The following is a 19,729-nucleotide window of genomic DNA, read 5'->3' on the forward strand; positions in this document are numbered from 1 at the left end:
GAGTAAGTCTCATCGAATTGACTCATTCAGCTGTATTTCCACATGGAGTAAGTGACATTTTGTAGTACATTTTTGGACAGACATTTAAGTCTTAAGACAATTTAAGTTAAGACTTAAGTCATTACATACAAGATTTTCAGAAGTGTTTGGGGCCAAAATCTAACTTTCGAAAGCATTATAAGGGCAATGTCCCCAGCATATAATACATCTATATGCTATAACATTGCTTATGTATGCAATTTATCATTGCTTTTTATAGCATCCTTTAAAAAAGAAATCAATAGCAAAATATATAAAATTTCCTAGTCTGTTATTTGGTGAAATAAGATATACTTTCTCAGAGGTTAGGAAGTTTAATTGCCTGTTCTTATTGCTGTTGTCAGTTTAATTATTGTTTTATGTAGTATTGTTTTTATTAAGTGTTGTCAAGGACTTGTGTTTTGGACTGACATGATACTGTTAAATCTTCAGAAAGCACTGTAATGAAAAAAATGACACAATTTATCCCAGTCTTGTGTTTGCTTTCCATTTGCGTAATGATCCTGATGCAGTTTCATGAACTTTACTCAGTCATGTGAACCCTGCAAAACAGTGTTTAAACACTCATCTCCTGTACTAGACTCAGCATGTAGCACTTGCATAAATGCATTAATTAATCTACAATTTAATTTTTAAATAGAGGATGGCATGGTGGAACAGCAGGTCGCATTGCTGCCTCACAAAACCATGCCAGTATGTGGACTGACTACTCTAAATTTCCCATAGGTGTGAATTTGTGTATGTGTGCATGGTACCCTGTGATGGATTGGCATTCATTTCCTGTCATTTTTGCAATTGCACACATATGCTTACATATGTATGTAGGACCTACTTCTGCTGCAGAACACAACCACGCAGTTGTTCCTCATTCACATATGCAATATATATATATATATATATATATATACGTTATACATGCTATGTTAATGTGAAAATTTTCAACATGCTGTGCACATGCACTAATTGTACTAATTGTACTAATCATGCTACCTGATCTAACTGATCATAAAGTAATTGCAAAACAGTTAAGAAAGTGTTATGAATATGCAAATACAATATGCAAATACAAATGCAAGTGTTATGAATATGTTTGTTGGTTGTTTAGTTATACACTATATGGCCAAATGTTTGTGGACACCTGAGCAATCACACCTATACGTGCTTGTTGAATATCCCATTCCAGATTTAGCCCCCCCCCGCCCCCTAGTATAATAACCTCCACTCTTCTGGGAAGGCTTTCCACTAGATTTTGGAGCATGGCTGTGGGGATTTGCCCATTCAGCCACAAGAGCATTAGTGAATTCGAGCACCAATTCATCCCAAAAGTGATCAATGGGGTTGACGTCACGGCACTGTGCTGGCCACTCAAATTCTTCCACACCAGCCTTGGCAAACCATGTCTTTATAAATCTCACTTTGTGCACAGGACATTGTCATTCTAGAGCATGTTTGGGCCTCTTAGTTCCAGTGAAGGGATACTGTAATGCTACAGCATACAAAGACATTCTAGACAATTCTGTGCTTCTATCTTTGTGGGAACTGTTTGGGGAAGGTCCACATATTGGTGTGAAGGCCAGGTGACCACATACTTTTGGCCATGTAGAGTAGATTTTATCATTTTTGTGAGAGTGGTCTGATAATACTGAGGTCATTTGTTTCATTTATTCATTTCTTTTTTTTGTAAGACGCTATTTTTGCAGAAGTTACCCTGTATGTATTTACATTAGGAAATTTCAAAACTAGACAAGTCCACGATGTTCAGTGTCATAGTGAGAAATCCGTTATGTGTCTTTTGTCTTATTTAAACATTTAGAAATTTCAGGTATTCCCAGCAAACAAATGCTAAAACTTTACTCTTTGTTTAATGATTAGGCCTAAATATTGAGTAACAAAAAAAAGTTCCTGATCAAAGGGTAACTCCAGTTGGATTATAAAAAGCAAATCAGGAGAAGCCTCAGATAGAAGAGTCACTGACAGAGTCACTGTTACTGCTGCACAATGTTGCCTACAATTATCTTGATGATATGTGTTCTTGTACACCACCATCAATTTTTCAGTTCAGGTAAGTAGGGATAATTTCTGAAAATGTTATATGTTTTTTAGAGATTCAAATGAAATGATTTTAGAGTCAGAGGAATTGCTTTCTTGTTTTTTTCCTATTACATGGCAGTTAGTAGTCTTCCCTCTCTTATCTCTTTAATGTTATTTACACTGGGACTGTTGCATGTTGCAGGAGAGGTGATCACCCCTAAGCCAATACTTGAAAATGGCACGTATATAAACCCAGAGCTTGGTAAGTATCATAGCAGGTTGAGGACTCTCAGTCGGAGCTGCCGGGACATCAAGGAGAAATTTGGAGCAACAAGAGGTGAGAGCTTTCCCAGCATGGCACAAGCGGTTAAACAACAAACCAAACTTTTTCTTCATATGAAGGGAAACATCCTGACTTATTGGCTTATGTCTAACTTTCCAGTATTTATTAATTCTGTATCTAACATTAGATGCTCTGTTATTCTTCAGATGGCATCTATTACCTAACAACTGCAAATGGCGTGATGTACCAGACATTCTGTGATATGACCACGGCTGGAGGTGGCTGGACACTGGTAGCCAGTGTGCACGAGAACAATATGAATGGAAAATGCACTTTAGGTGACCGCTGGTCAAGTGAGCAGGATAGTGATCCCAAACGGCCTGATGGTGAAGGAGCCTGGGTGAACACTGCCACATTTGGCACTGCAGAGGGGGCTACCAGTGATGACTACAAAGTATGTTAACATAATCTTTACAATTATGCATGGAAACCTATAAAACAGAAAAAAGGAGGATAGAGGCTCTTCAGTTCAAATCAGATCAAATGAATATCAGCAACCATGTCTCCATGAAAGACCTGGCACAATCAATTTGTTTTGGGTTTCTATATAAATCTCTTTCTTAAAGGTTCAGCAAGTTATGTGTTTGAGCATTTGAAACCAGTCAGAAACTACATTAGTGGCATATTGCATCCTGTTACTATTTTTGTTGCCAGAAATGAATGTACCTGCATTGGCATGGGTGGAGCAACATGGTGGAGCAGGGGGTGTGGCATTTATACTATAATTATATAAACTTAACTGAATTATTTTATCCATAAAAACCAGTGCATTTGTGGCTACTAGCTGTGAATCAGTTGACTTGCTAACTGGAAATTATGGAAACTGTTTTAGATTTGTCTAAGCTGACCTGTGACATTCTCGTAGGTCAGTTCTATGTAAGCAGATTTCCAGTAAATCATATTCAGTTGTTAGGTTATCACAAGCTATACTTGTCTTTCTGTGATATCTGATATACCTTCGGCATCACGTTACAGAAATCACACATGCTTTTAACTACTGAACTGCAGTACACAATAAATAAGGTTATTATTAGAAAACAACTACGCATTTAGGCCTATATTATTTAGTATATTAATTCATTCATTCATTCATTCATTTCTCTTCAGTAAGTGCTTTATTCTGGTTAGGGTTGCAATGGCTCTGGAGCCTATCCGAGGAACACTGGGTGTGAGTCAGGAACACACCCTGGATGGGATGCATAGACCTATATACAAACTCCTATTATTCTCAACTGAGTTACTTTCATCATTCTAGCAAACTAGTTTGAAAAAGCATGACGTTTTCTTCCTGGGACTACCTAACTTCCAGAACATTATTTTATAGAATGCTGGGTACTACGACATTACTGGGGAGGATGTGTCAGTGTGGCATGTTCCTAATGACGCTCAGCTCCAAAACTGGGCAGGCACTGCAATCCTGCGCTACCACACCGAAACCAAGTTCCTCAGCCAAAATGGTGGAAGCCTCTACCATTTATTTAAGGTAAATTAGCACACTCAATGAAGTAACACTTGTCTGGTTGATTGTGTATACAGTATCTTGTATTTGTACATCTTGAGTCCTATATACATCTTATACACTCAAGCCTGGTGTAAGACTTAGAAGAATAAAACAAGATTAAAATCTTGTTCTAGCTTTTATTTAGATAAATTCTCACTTTTAATGCTCTTTTAACTCTCCTTTTAATATGTCATGTATCATAATTTTCCAGAAATATCCAGTGAGGTTTGGAGCAGGAGAGTGTAAAGATGACAGTGGACCTTCTATCCCAGTGGTATATGATACAGGCGACAAGGATTCAACAACAAACCTTTATGGACCAACCGTTAGAGGTTTGTACCATAATTTTTAAAAACTCTGAACTGCAAGTGGTGGAAAAAATGTTGAATTGTTAACTAGATTTTTTTTTTTTTACATAGTATCTCCTTATTTCAAGGAGATAAGTAATTGTAATCTCAGTCCTTTAAATATGTAATTGCTCATTTGACTTAATTTGTAATTAAATATTTTTTATTAATTTTTATTTGTATTTGTAATTATATAATTACTGTCTTAAAGAGAGTTTTTGGGATCTTTAAATAATTAGATATTAAGTCACAACAACCACTAACTTTAAATGACAAAATATTAACTTGATATTTTGTTTCTATGTAGAAATAAAGATAGGATAAATTTGAAATTACACTTCAGAATGAGTTAATAAGTAAATAATCTAATCTCATCTTCCTTTTCATTTTTTATGTTAGATCAGTTTGAGCCTGGCTTCATCACCTTCAGAGTGTTTAATGAGAAGAAGGCAGTGATGGCTCTGTGCTCTGGGATCAAACCAACTGGATGCAATACAGAACATGTACATTATTTATCCTGGGAAACAACACATCTGTGTTTTATTATAATTTATGTATGTGTGATGTGTTAGATTAATTTATTTTTGTACATTTTGCAGTACTGCATCGGTGGAGTAGGACAGCCTGGTGAGTGTGGGGACTTCGCTGACCTTCATGATCTTCCTGGAGCGAGCTCATCCAAGGAAATAACAGAGGCAGCAGTTCTGATCTTCTATCGCTGAGAGCCTTCATTGTATTTTATAGTACTTTTAAAAATTCATTTGGTCAAACTGACAGTGCTAGTTGACGCTTCAGCCTCTGCAAAATGTGTAGATCATGATTAGTAAATAAAATTTTTTTTAAAAAATCATGTAAACTAGTGTTGGCTTGCATTTCTTTCAGCCTTCTGTCCCTGATTTACTTAACAATATCAGAAATTTTTTGCAAGGAAAACACTTAATTAAAGTAAAGATAAGAGCTAAGTCCATCAAACTCCCCACTAGGTGGCACTTTACACCCATTTATACTACCAACCATTCAACGTGGGCCTATGTTTAACTACCTACAGTATTGCCCTCAATGGATCATCAGATGAACCACATAAGCCATACACCAGTAATGTATTTGCAGCTGTAATGTCTGAATTCTCTGTGCTTGCTGAAATTCACAAGAGTTGCATGTGCTTCAATACACAGGCACCTTCATTGGCATTTAGTTTCATGACAAACACAAAAGGGACAGATACGATCTACTTTAGCTGTTTAGATCATCAACAGGAGAAGACTGATGCTACCTAAAAGTAAATGCTGGCAAAATGGAGAAAGCAAAACAGTGGCAGCTCGAAGAAGGACAAAGGTGTGAACAAGCTTGTAATCAGACACACTCACACACACACACACACACACTAACAGATACAGGACAGAGAAGTGTGTGTGCTGAGTGAAGAGTGAAGGCATGCAAATATGGCTCTTCATTTCACAGGATCAAGGTCTCACTGCTTGAAAAAATCACTAAGTATTAAGGATTAGGGTGAACACTATTATAAGAGAGACAGTATGATTTTCTTATCTGTTTATAATTCATCACATTAGCAATAAGATATGATTTTATATCACAAGATGTCCCAATGTCATTATCCACCTGACAGGAATTTTCTGTTGCATAAGCAGTTTATGATGTTATGTGTAAATCCAGCAGTTCTTTACTAAACTCTTTGCCTTCCAGCTGGTTTGACATGTATTACAAGATAATGGTTATTATAGTATTACTAGTATTTGTATTAGTATTATTAGCATTAGTAATAACAATAAGACATCCAATGTCACTCAGAAGACAATGGGCTCTCTTTTCAGTCTGCTTTCTCTCAAGGAATTCCTCCTCATGTTGTCTAAGGACATTTTGACTTGTCACTACTGCCATGGTTTGGTCAATAGAGATCTAAATCTACATAAGCATTTCTGTAAAGCTGCCTTGTGACAATGTCTATTGTTAAAATATATATATATATCCTCTTTTGGGTGACAGTAGATTAGTGTGATTATAAATCACTACTCTTCTAGTGTATACTATAAAGTCAAACACTGCTGTGTGTGTGTTGTAATGAAAAGGAGCCCTGGAATAGGCACAAGACATTCTTTATGATTACAGCAGCAGTTCTTAGGTCTGCAGTATCCAGGTGTGATTATGCACTGTGTAAGACATGGGCATAAATTATAACATTGTGAGAACTAGTATCATAATGTGTGTGTGTGTGTGTGTGTGTGTGTGTGTGTGTATTGTGGTCCCTTTCCATTGCTGAACAGAGCAGAGGAGGGTTGACAATTTGGGCAACAGACTGAATACAGGGTGAGGTTTGCTTTAAAAATAAATAAATAATTTATTTTATTATTATTATTTTTTAAAGCCCTCAGTTCAGACTACATCATCAGGCTAAACGTCATCTTGCATGGCGCGCTACACTGTGCACGAGTTCACATTGCGCGCGCTCGTACGAGCACACGGACACGCGCGTCCCCCCGCCTCGTTAGTGAAGTAGCAGGTTCGCCACGACGCTATCAGTGAAGAGCAAGGCACGGCAGATTACAGCCCTGTTCGGACCAACACTTATGAAGATATGAAGTGAAAAACAAAAAGTGGAGCATTTAGAAGAGTTTAAAATCTTTCTTTGTTCTCTGAGCCCTTTTTTATGTTCGCAATGTTCGATATTCTTTCACACACTGAACTAAAGTGACTGAAAAGGATATTAAACAGACGAGCAGAGCAGCTGAGCATTTCCTCTCTTCTCACAGCTACTCTCAAGTAAGTGCAGTTTCTCTCCTGATTTATATAACCATACTCTTTACAGTTAAAGTCAAATGTGACGAGAAAGTTTTTATTCTTCCTTTTTTTTACTAAATAGTTTACTTTTAGCTTAACATGTGAACAGGCTATTATAGCCTACACACGAGCAACTTTTTTCCCCGAGATTTTACGCATATTTAACGAAAAGTGAATATTTTATTAAAGTTTATAGCGCCTAGATGGCAGTGTCTGCGACTTCAGACGAGAAACGTTTTTTTTCCCCCTTGTCTAAATAAAACACAGCCGCTATTTTATTATTATACACCCTGAATGCTACTTTGTTGATTTACGCAGGTGTGTGCTGAGCTTTTTTTTGACCCGCCTCTACCCGAATCTGATTGGGTAGCGCTCAGCGATTTCGTCATCTTATTGGTCCAAAAAAGAGTCTGTCAAACAAGACGCATCTTGGATAATAATTTTAGACGGTTAACACGTTAGAGTATTTTTTATTACTAAATAGTAGTTGGTTTACATTATTTTGATATTAGTTGAGTTACCTGTTTTCCACCTTGTGTGTGTAAAACATTTTTGGGGTAACTCTTACAGTGTATTAAGTGTAATTAACTGTAACAGTGTTAGGTTATAGGTTCTTTTATTGTCATGGAAATAATCAGCATTGTAAGTGTTTATCAGTTAATTCATTTTATAACAATACTTTAAGAGTAAATTCCACACTGTTCACGCAATGCTGTGAATTTTGTTGTGGATATGACTACACACACACACACACACACACAGATCTGAATTGTGGATAGGAAGTGACAAAAGTTTTGAATAAACAAAGATGGTAGTGTTAAAGCAGAACATCTATAAACCCTGAAGCGTTGTTGCAGGAAGCCTGAGTAAAGAGAAATAAACAGGTTTAACGTCATTTATCAAGGAGCAACAGGAGTGTGTTTAGTGCTTATTCCAGCTGTGTGAACTTGCCTCTTTGGGTTTGACATCTCACCAAGTGAAAATCTTCAGGCTTAGACATTGAATTACATATGCTTTTATGTTACTCAGCAGCATTTATTTATTTATTTATTTATTTGTACCATTTTCAGTGATTATCAGAAAATGGTAGCGCCTCACAATTTAGATGACTTGGTACACACTGGTTTATGATTAACTACGTGGACAGCAAAGCGTGCACTAGCTTTTTAAATAATAATCCACCTCTTTTCTACTTTTGTTTGAATCAGTTTCTGCTGTCACACTTTGAAATTTCCCTGATTTTTTTTAAAAGCTGTGTTGTTACAAGCTTTTTTTTCAAACTTTTTTTAAATAGATTGTTTAAATTATTGTAAGCTCTATACGCAACACTATTCTTGGAAACTCAAACGCACAAAGAGTTTCTGTACCATAACACTGTTATAACTAACATCTTTCTATAACAGAGTTTTTTTCTGTGTTTGAATCTAAAAACACAGAAAACACTTGTCAGATTGCTCACTGCACAGCTAATTAAAAAAAAAAACCTGTTCTGTTCTCCAGTGCTCCAACAATTCCCTTGAAAAAAGTCAATATTGTGTAAAACTCATAAATGATTTACAGAGCTGTGTGAATCAACTCCAGGTCTAGATATTCCTGTTCTCAGGGTGAGACCTTTTGTGGCGTTCCCACACACACAAGCACAATGTCACACACACAATCACGCATGTGGGCAAGGCATCTCTTTCAAGCATGCACAAACAACTGATCATTTAATATGACTTTTGAGATTGTCTCCAGTTTCAGATCTCCCTCCTCGGGCGTGTTTTGTAATTTCCGTTGTAAAGATGATTGTCGCATCTTCAAAAGCTCAGTTGTGCGTTCTCTGTCTGTTCTGTCTGTCTATTTTTTTTTCTCTTGGTTGATGTTTGGTCTCTTGTGTGTGTCTGAACACAGGTGATCTCAGCCATGGATTGCTTCACTACCAGATCCTTCTGGAACCTTCTACTTGCCCTGGTTTTTGTGCCTGGCTCGACAGGGGCACCACAGGGCTGTGGCTCCAACGTGAGCTCTCTATACTATAACCTCTGTGATCTTGGTGCAGTTTGGGGCATCGTGGTGGAGGCATTTGCCACCGCCGGAGTGTTGGTATGCCTCATATTGCTGATGGTTCTCCTTGCCAGCCTGCCTTTTATGTCAGATAACAGGCGGCGCAGGTCGGTACCTTTGGACGCTGGCTTACTTGTGGGCACTCTGGGCCTCTTTGGGCTCTCTTTTGCCTTCATCGTGGACAAGGACTTTTCCACATGTTCCTCACGCCGCTTCCTGTTTGGTGTATTGTTTGCAGCCTGCTTCTCCTGCCTTCTTATGAAAGCCATAAATCTGAACATCCTGTCCAGGCACAACAAGGCACCCCAACCCTGGGCACTATGCCTAGGAGCCTTGGCGCTTTGGTTGGTCGAAGTGATCATCAACACAGAATGGTTGATTATCACAGTGGTCCGCCAGCCCATTAATGTCACCTCTAGTCTGCCTGTGCCATGCTTGATTGCCAACGAAGACTTTGTAATGGCTCTCATTTATGTTATGGTCCTGCTGGTGGCTGTCTTTGTTGCATCCATACCAATCCTGTGTGGCGAGCACCAGCGCTGGCACAAGGACGGAGTCTTCATCCTGCTCACTGGAATGTTCTCACTGGGCATTTGGGTGGCGTGGATCGTCATGTACACTTACGGCAATGGCAAGCATGGCAGTCTTAAGTGGGATGACCCGACCCTCGCTATAGCACTGGTGGCCAATGCCTGGGTGTTCCTTCTGCTTTACTCAGTGCCTGAGCTGTGCCAGTTGACGGAAGACATAGAGGGGGTATCAACCCTCCCCACAGATGTCTATGCCAACCAAGGCGTGGGTTATGAGAACATCCTGAAAGAGCAAAGCTCCCAGAACATGTTTATGGAAAATAAGGCCTTCTCTATGGACGAACCCAAAGCAGGTACACAATCTTTTTCATTCCTCTTGTTTTACTGTGTGCTTTGTAGGTGGTTTGTAAGCTGCTTTCATAAGCTGCTTTCCCGATGTCCGTGGGGCACATTCCTAGCATTTGTACAATGGTGGCAAAAACTTGTTGTGGTGTTTTGGCACAATAAAATTAATAATAATAATAGGATAAACGTAATATGAACGCATTTTATATACAAAATCCTAGAGATGTTTGCACCTGTTTCAATCTGTCAAGTTAAACTAATTATTAACGTGAAAAAAACCACACAGTCATGGCTCGTTAGGTGGGTAATGTATTCAAACTGCTGAATTTTCACAGATTTATTGCAGTAAAACATTCTCCAGAAACTAAACTTAACGCTTAAAATTGTAATGCATTAAATTTGCATTTAATTTCTTAACTGTTTGTTAATTATTATGCAATAGCATTGTATTTCTGGGAAATATATTGTGTTGTAGGCAATTTAAACTGGATGAAAAAAATGATTAAATAGTAGTTTAAAAAGATCAGACAGAGAGCTGGATTTTGCCAACGCCTGCTGCTTACACAACTGAATTTGATATGCTGATGTTTGAAGTCACGTATCTGCAATGACAGAAGACTGGAGTCTTTAGAACACGTTGTTCTGCAGATGTCCTCTCTCTCCTTTTCTCTCACGCCCTGCTTCTGTCTCATTGTTTTACTAGATTGTTCTCTCTAGATCTTTTTATTTATCATCCTTAAGCATACATTTATGGTTTATTCAGGACAAATATTAAAAAGCCGTCATAATGGTATAATGCTATCATGCTATTTTTGTTTGTGTTTGCTAAGCCATTGTGATTTTGAAAACAAAACGGTTCTGCTTTGAAGAAGAAACATCACAGAAAGTCATTTTTTTCCATTTTAGCCCCGTCCCACCCCCGCACATGCAGACCGCGTGCCTGATTACTCAGTGAAGGGCAAAGTGAACACACACCAAACCCTGTTTAATGACAGTCAATATGGGCAATATGTTTCACAGAACAGTGATTCAGATTGGTGTATTTACTCTGTCACATCTCCACAGAGACTGAGGTGTGGCAACACTGTCGTGCCAGTCAGGTATTTCACAGAAGGAGACGACATTTCCCTCCCAGCGTTCCTACCCATTATACCCTTCCTTACTAGGATACAACAATATTTTCTGATTTCCTGTGAACATATAATGCCATTTTTTGACTCTTCTGGTCCACATAACTGCCCAACTAAAACTAAATGCATTATTAGCCAATTAAAAAAAGAAGTGTTTGATTTTTTTCATGTTATTTTGTTTTAGTATATATATATTAAAATAATCTTACTATTAGCCATCAAACAACCCTATATCTAATTATCTAGCTGCTATTTATTTGGCATCACTAATTATTCTCTGTTTTACTCTAAGCAATTTCTGCTTTGTGTAGCAGATATTAGGAGCAGGCAATATGAACATATACCCCTGATAAATTATACTTTTTTTAAAAATTATTTGAACACCGGCTGACTCCATTATCATTCACAGATTGGGTATTAAAATCTATATTTATCAGTTATACTTTTCATCTTTATTCAATTTTTATGATAAGTGATGTATTTTGTGATGTACAGCCTTGATGTACATGATGGGGCATGCTGCTATAGGAAAATAATCAACGATGGGGTGGTGTGATGCAGCCTGACACAAAGTGGAGTTACTCTTACTACCCCAAATCATTAAAGACTGACTTGTTATACTTTTTCTCCATTTCTAGTTACATTTAATGTTGTGGAACGTCCATTAAAACACATTAGTTCTTGTTGTCACTTACTTTATTATAGCTTTAAACTGTTGTTCTCTCACCAAGCTATTTTTTTTTTTCAAATAAGACCAAAATTGCAGCTTGTCACATTCCCAAACGATCACAAAGCCCTCTGTCTTAAAGACATTCCCAAGTCTGTGAACTGTGACTACAGAAACAATAACATTAGAATGAGTTTATTGATAATTAGTCCTGTCTCTGGAACTACTGTCAGAGCCACTGTTAGAGAACATCCATCACTCAGAAACAACTTATTTTCCTTTCCTATATTTGCCCCTAAGCAAACCCATGTAAACAAGCGTGTCATGTTAGAAATGTTAATTCTGCATTTTCTCCCCGGGTTTCTCACTCTGACTTTTTATTGTGTGCTATCAGGTAACAAGCCAGTGTCTCCATACAGCGGCTACAACGGGCAGATCCGCAGCTCTGTGTTCCAGCCCACAGAGCTCGCAATTATCACCAAAGGAGTGACAAATGTGAGTATCACTATTCACCATTCCTGTTTTACCTGTGCAAACCCACATGGCAACATTATTACTGTTATTACACAGCTTAGTGACACTAACAGTGGAGACTTGCAAAAGCCTTGCCACAAAACATTTTCTATTTGATAAATGTATAGCACTTCTTTCTCACACACATGCTTTCTCCTTGTTCCTGCTTGTGGCTTTAGCACCAGGTGGACCATTTATTTGATACTTCGATCCCACGAGCCTCTCTCGCTTCTCCATCCAGTCAGAGCGGCAGCATCAGCCCGACCCTATCCGACATTGGACAGAAACCCGTCACTAATGTATGCAGCTCTGCGATCATACCTTGTCTTTCCAATTTCCTTGCATTATTCTCCTTTTGTCTTCTGATTTACTCATGGTCATTACCTCTGGGGCCTCCCCCACTGATCTACCACACTCTTACTTCTCTCTTACTTTATTATTTGTCAGAAAGTCTTGTTTTCCTGCTCCGGTGTTCAGTCTATCCTGACTCTCTCTGTTTCTCCCTCACTCTCAATATCCTCATCGTTCACTCTTGCAGTATCAGGTTCAGTTCTGGAAATCTCATTTTATTTTTCCTCTGGGATTTTTCTGTCCTTGATAGCTGTTCAGATTTGCATTGTATGTATGTATGTGAAAGGCACGCACTGAGCAAGAGAACGCTAATCACAAGTCAGGTCGTAAGCACAGGAGAGTCCTACTTGATTTGAAGATGTTGTCATCTGACATTCTTTCTTTTCCTACTTAATCCTCAATGCTTTGACTCGAAGCCTTTTTCTTCCCTGCCAGGTTTAAAAAAGAAACTTGCAGTACCTTCTTTACCTGAGAGAATCAGCTATGTCTGAATATAACTGTAAATTTTTACCCAATATGGGAGATAGAATTGGCATTTTCAGGCCTCCAAAATAACTCTTGTTGTTCGCATAGATTATAAATGACTATAGTTAGACATGGACATTAGAATGCTTCATGTAAAGGACAGTAAGTGTACATCTAAGGGTGTTTTCACACTTGAGCTGAGTACTTGAATCCACACCCAGTACTGATTTTGGGCTCATGCACACAGATTTGCAAAATGACAGACAGATGTCATTTTGCAGGAAAACCTCCAAATAAGGAACCTTCCTATACCTTCTTGTATAGGAAGGTATTTAGTCACTGATCAGCTGAGCCAAGTCTTTAAATTGTAGCTGCTGGCATACATATAAAAGCAATTTCGAGTTTTTGTAAGTTGTGGCAACTTTCTTCTGAATGCCTTCATCCCTCCTTCTATCAATAAGGTGTTCTGTCTCCTCTGCTGACCAATCACGTTACGCTGAGCGCAGAGTATGAGTGTAAATCGTTTCCAAACACCACACAGACTTTACCAAGTTTTAGGAGAGGACCAGAGATCGGCTCAAACAGCTTTCAAATTCCACCAACCATAGCAAACTTTCAGAGCATACGACCCTGGGTCTGGAAAAAAACTCAAGTTTGAAAAAGACCTAAAATGCCACAATCTAGACTAAGAAGGCCAAGGTATAGATATTTTATCCTCCTCAGATGTACACTATGATCTCTGAAGTAAACAGAACTGTAAGAGTTTATGTTGCTACCTTCGAGTGTATCAAAATAATAACTGTTCTCTCCTGTTCTTCTGTGTAGGGTAATGGCTTGCACTGGAAATCTCAGTGGTGAATCTAGCCAAGACTTCCTGCTCTGGATGCCTTACTCTGTTCTTTTTCTCAACAAAGTTTCATTATGTTTTCACCTCGGCCATGGATCTTTTCTCAGGCCAAACAAACTTAAGAGCTTCACTTTGGAATGGCTAGGTATCTGTTTGCCCAATAGAGACAATATATGGGCATTTTGTCCACAATGACACTGAATAAGAAATTCAGCCCAGGAGATGAGACTGTACAGATGGATGTAGGATATGCAGACTGTTCATGTATTACCCAGTGGCTGTCTTAGCTACTACAATACTATGCATTTACAGAAAGGAGAAAGAATGGATGATGAATGGTACTTGACTTTGATACTTAATAATGTGAAATAATCAGCCTATTATTGGATTAATACACTCTCAGAAAAAATAGTAGCTGTACCTTTGCTTGTTGCTGGGGTGGTACTCTCAAGAGTACATCTTTGGTACCTTTAGTGAGAGCCTGTATCTCTCACCTGGAAACATGGATGTAGTGGACCTTTAAAGTTGATTTAGGGAACATAAATCGACTGTAATCTTTAAAGGTACACTACACACAAGAAAAAAATGCATATTAAAGGTACAAAGTATCTACCCTTAATGGTACTACAAAGAAATGTACAGTTTAACACCTTTTTTCTGAGAGTGTATGTCTGAAAGTGTCACTCAACTGCTTCAAACAGTAATATTTAGGTAGCGAGAGCATTGGTATGGATGCACTACCATTAAATTAGAGGTACATCTCAGAAAAAAGGTACTAACCTGTTCATTTCATGGTACAAACTCTTGGTAAATCTTCTGTACTGTTAGGATATATCTTTCATCAAGTAAAGCTTAATTAAGGTACATAATTGGACCTTAAGTACCACCGTTGTATCCTGAGAGCGCATTTACTTTGTACCTTTATTGTACCTGCTTTTCTGATAGTGTAGCTTGCAGCAACATTTCTGTACAGTAGGTATCTTATGATTACTGTATTTTTAATAGTGCCTAATTGAATCAATGTTGTATTGTAAAGTTTTAATGCTAAAATGTGTTCAGTATTGCAACACATTATTCACAGAACTTTCACCAATGATTGTAATAATTCCAGGCAATAGACTGAACTGAATAATATCCACACGTGTGTGTGTGTGTGTATATATACATACATTTTATACATATATATGCCTAAGTCAGGTCCGGAAGTATTTGGACAATGAGGGAGTTTTTGTGATTTTGCCTTTATACACCACCACAATGGGTTTGAAATAAAACAATCAAGATGTGATCAAAGTGTAGACTTTCAGCTTTATTTTAAGAGGTTCCACAAAAATATATCATTTACCATTTAGGAATTACAGCCATTTTAAGCAAAGTGCTTCCATTTTCAGGGGCTCAAAAGTATTTGGACAATTGACTGACAAGAAGTTAATTGACCAGGTGCGGTCCATTCCCTCGTTACTTCAAGACAAATGAAGCAGATAAAAGGTCTGGAGTTGATATCAGGTATTGAGTTGGCATTTGGCAGCTGTTCAACTGGAGCTACCAATATGAAGTCCAAGAAGATCTCAATGCAAGTGAAGGAGGCCATCATTAGTCTGAGAAAACAACATAAATCTATAAGAGAGATAGCAAAAACCTTAGGTGTGGCCAAATCAACAGTTGGGTACATTCTTAAATAGAAAGAAAGCACTGGTGAGCTCAACAACATCGAAAGGCCTGGAGGACCACGGAAGGCAACTAAAGTGGATGATCGCAGAATCCTTTCCTTGGTGAAGAAAACCCCCTTCACAACATCAACAGAAGTCAAGAATACTCTGGAGAAGGTAGGCGTATCATTGTCAAAATCTACAATCAAGAGACGCCTTCGTGAATGTAAATACATAGGGTTTACAACAAGGTGCAAAATCACTGGTAACATTCAAGAACAGGAAAGCTAGATTAGACTTTGCCAGAAAACATCTAAAAAAGCCTCCCATGTTCTGGAATAAGATTCTTTGGACTGATGAAACCAAGGTTAACATGTACGAGAATGATGGGAAGAGAAAAGTATGGCAGAAGAAAGGACAGCTCATGATCCAAAGTATACCACATAATGTGTCAAACATGGTGGAGGCAGTGTTATGGCATGGGCATGTATGGCTGCCAGTGGAACGGGCTCACTGGTGTTTATTGATGTGACTGAAGTAGCATGATGAATTCTGAGGTGTATAGGGCTATACTCTCTGCTCACATTCAGCCAAATGCTACAAAACTGATAGGATGCTTCTTCACAGTGCAGGTAGATAATGACTCTAAACATACTGCGAAAGCAACTCGACTTTTTGAAGGCAAAGAAATGGAATATTCTTCAATAGCCAAGTCAGTCGCCTGATCTCAACCCAATAGAGCATGCTTTTCACTTACTGAAGACAAGACTGTAGGCAGAAAGACCCACAAACAAGCAGCAACTGAAGGTGGCTACAGTGAAGGCCTGGCAAAGCATCTCCAGGGAGGAAACTCAGAATGTGAGTTTTGAGAACATGGGCTCCAGACTTCAGGCAGTCATTGACTGCAAAGGATTTTCATCCAAGTATTAAAATTATGGTTATATTTACAATTATGTCACTTTGTCCAAATACCTTTGAGCCCCTGAAAATGGAGGTACTTTGTTGAAAATGGCTGTAATTCCTAAATGGTAAATGCCATATTTTTTGTGGCACTTCGATCACATCTTGATTGTTTTATTTAAAATCCATTGTGGTGGTGTATAAAGACAAAATCACAAAAATGCTGTCATTGTCCATATACTATATATATATATATATATATATATATATATATATATATATATATATATATATATATATATATATATATATATACACATACATATATATATATATATATATATATATATATATGTATGTATGTATGTATGTATGTATGTATGTATGTATGTATGTATGTGTGTGTGTGTGTGTGTGTGTGTGTATATATATATATATATATATAAAGTAAAAGTGTCTCATGGTTCATCAATAGCTTGATGTGTATTTGTGTATATGTGGTTTGGTTTTCATTTGCGTGGAGACAGTCAAAGCCCTGGCTGTGTGTGTGAAAGTTTCAACCTGATAGTTAGGACAGCATGAAGATAAGATCCCAAAGAGAAATGTATCAAACGGAAAAATTCCCGTCTGTCATAGTCAGTGCCCACAATATTTACATAGCCACAGTAGATAAGTCTGACTTTTCTACCTACAGGCTTAGATGAGTCTCTCAGCACGCAGATTGCAGCATAAGGTTTTTTAAGGGCAGCCAATTATAGGTTTACATTCAAGGCCTTTTCTATAAGCTGTAAATATTTTTCTAGGCAAAATATGGCCTTGTTATTACTAGACATGAGATTAGAGAGTATTATTAAAGTGAAATCTTAATTTTTTTCATTCAGTAAGCTTTGGTGCAACATTTCATGACTTCTAGAACATGTGTGAGTATCTATGTACACTATGCCTTTTTTCCAACAAGAGAGGACAAGAAATAATTTCTATTATTATTATTATTATTATTATTATTATTATTATTATTATCATTATTATCATTATTATTATTCCATTATGCACCAAGCCTTTACTGTGCATCACACCTTTACGTGATTATTGACGTGGTTATAATTCAATGATATAAGCCATGGGTGTGTTTCCAACATTATGAAACTATTTCCGCATACTTTATTTATGGTATTTAAACATTAAACTCAAACAACATTCTTTTAAAATAATAATTGTAAAGACTATGGGCCATTTCTCAAATAAAATATATTGGACTACATATAAAAATATTTGCATTTAGCTGTATGATTTGAAACCCAACAGAAAACAGGAAGAACAGGTGGTAGAAATTATAAAACCGATTGAATAGGAAACATTAATTGTTTTGTGTTTATCGTTAATTTGAGTATTTTTTTATTTTAAATACTCACAGTATAAGAATCATTAATAAGGGCATCCGATAATATCAAAGACAGATAATGATTGTCACAGGAGCGTTTTAAACAGACATTATTTTTGGGTTCAGGCTCCGTCTGAATGGAGCCTGATATGTACTGACCTCTGCTTTATTTTCTAATAACCTTGAGCAGCAGAAGCCAGTTCTCCTTTTTCTATCTGTCTGTCCGTCTGTCCTGTTTACATATCGAATGTTCAGCAGTTCTGGTAAAATGGGAAGCTGAAACTCTAGGTAACACAATAGGTTCCACATATTTGGCCCTGCAATAAACGACAGAGCTGAACGGATGGATGAGAATGAAAGCCATCATGATTCCATGGTATTTACATAGTCCTTTTATTTGACATTCAGTGTGGAGACTAGTTCCTTCTTACCCTCCTACCAGCCAAAAACAACTACACAGCATTTTATTTCCTCTAAACCAGATATGACCAGGCCCTCTATCACACGTGTCAGATCTCTGGACATCTATCAAAGTGCAGCTCGAGGCCATGACATTCAGTTCTATATTTGTAGGTAAAAAGACATGATAAATAATGGATCAAGCTTGAAATGTGGTAACGTTAATCGATATAAAATAATCTACAACAAACAAGAACTTAAAAAAAAACAACAGATAAATTATTGCTAAAAACAGATAAAATTATAATCTTATTATGTTAGTAAGCTATATGTATTAACATACATGTGATCAGTAATTAAAGGTGCCATTTGTAAAAGCTTCTAGACATAATTATGTAATTTGAAAGGCACCATTAGCAAACTGTGACACAGTGTTGTCACACTGTGTAGACCCTTTGTTACAGACTCAGCCCTGAAACTGGCTCCACCCACATCAGAATAGCTTTGCTTAGGTCCATAGAGCTCTACAAAGCAACCCACAAGCTATAAAGGTATTCTAGCTATTCGCTTGATGTTTCACATAGAGCCGACAAAAGAGATCACGCTTCAGAGGGCACAAAATTAAAGTCAGTTTAGTATTTATCTAAAAATTGGAACCTAGCAAAACACGATCTGCATTTCATTCTATAATGGAGATCTCTTATTAGTATAAGGACTCAAGAGGTTTTGCTGCTTCTGCAATACCTGACCACAACAGTGACTACCTGTCACACCCTTTTCCCATTCCTGCCCAGGTTTGCCAACTCCATTTAAAAGCTGAGATTTTTTAATAGGATGTATTGCCACTATGTACGTAGTCAATATACTGGTATAAATACCGCAGTACTATATTGGAAACATCTATGGATAACAAATATAGTGCTCTCATTTTGAAGCTTGTAAAAATCTCACAAATACAATGTTTATATAATTTCAGCCAGGGGGGTTGGCATGTTGTCTTAGTGGCTAGCACTGTTCTAATTCCACCGCCGCCCTGTGTGTGCGGAGCTTGCATTTTCTTCCTGTGCTTCAGGGGTTTCCTCTGGGTACTCCAGTTTCCTCCCAAGTCCAAAGATATGCGTTGTAGGTGGATTGGCATTTACAAGTTGTCTGAAGTGTGTGAGTGGGTGGGTGATTGTGCCTTTCGATGGATTGGTACCCTGACCAGGGTGTCCCCCACTTGTGCCCCAAGTTCCCTGGGATAGGCTCGAGATTTTATCTTAATTACTTGACAAAGTTGCAGAAGGTCACGTGACAGTTTTCCTCAGAAAACACATGTTAAACAGAAAACACATGTTAAACGAATGTTGTTCATTCCATTTTCATTATTGACCACCATGAGTACAAAACTAGACTAAACTAAAGAATAATTAGAGGGCGTGTTCAACCCTTATTCCCGGTGAACTCCAC

General features: G+C 37.7%; 2 protein-coding genes across 4 annotated transcripts; both read left to right on the forward strand.

The window, feature by feature from the left end:
* Window positions 1-1,944: 1,944 nt before the first annotated feature.
* Window positions 1,945-5,111, forward strand: itln3 (intelectin 3). Its single transcript, XM_026915470.3, has 7 exons — window positions 1,945-2,101; window positions 2,273-2,407; window positions 2,560-2,807; window positions 3,738-3,896; window positions 4,126-4,246; window positions 4,661-4,764; window positions 4,861-5,111. Exons 1-7 carry the CDS (start codon window positions 2,038-2,040, stop codon window positions 4,981-4,983), a joined length of 954 nt encoding a protein of 317 aa, XP_026771271.1. The 5' UTR covers window positions 1,945-2,037; the 3' UTR covers window positions 4,984-5,111.
* A 1,621-nt stretch (window positions 5,112-6,732) lies between these two features.
* Window positions 6,733-16,016, forward strand: gprc5c (G protein-coupled receptor, class C, group 5, member C). Of its 3 annotated transcripts, none has more exons than XM_026915815.3 (5): window positions 6,733-7,039; window positions 8,951-9,986; window positions 12,170-12,270; window positions 12,468-12,587; window positions 13,930-16,016. In XM_026915815.3, the coding sequence occupies exons 2-5, from the start codon at window positions 8,963-8,965 to the stop codon at window positions 13,960-13,962; spliced, it is 1,278 nt and encodes a 425-aa protein (XP_026771616.2). In that variant the 5' UTR covers window positions 6,733-7,039; window positions 8,951-8,962; the 3' UTR covers window positions 13,963-16,016. The 3 variants fall into 3 exon arrangements, with proteins under 3 accessions (XP_026771616.2, XP_053094772.1, XP_053094771.1); XM_053238796.1 differs by lacking the exon at window positions 6,733-7,039 and adding an exon at window positions 7,526-7,699; XM_053238797.1 differs by lacking the exons at window positions 6,733-7,039; window positions 12,468-12,587 and adding an exon at window positions 7,515-7,699.
* Window positions 16,017-19,729: the final 3,713 nt, after the last annotated feature.

The sequence above is a fragment of the Pangasianodon hypophthalmus genome, chromosome 12, assembly GCF_027358585.1.
Source record: "Pangasianodon hypophthalmus isolate fPanHyp1 chromosome 12, fPanHyp1.pri, whole genome shotgun sequence".
NCBI lineage: Eukaryota > Metazoa > Chordata > Actinopteri > Siluriformes > Pangasiidae > Pangasianodon > Pangasianodon hypophthalmus.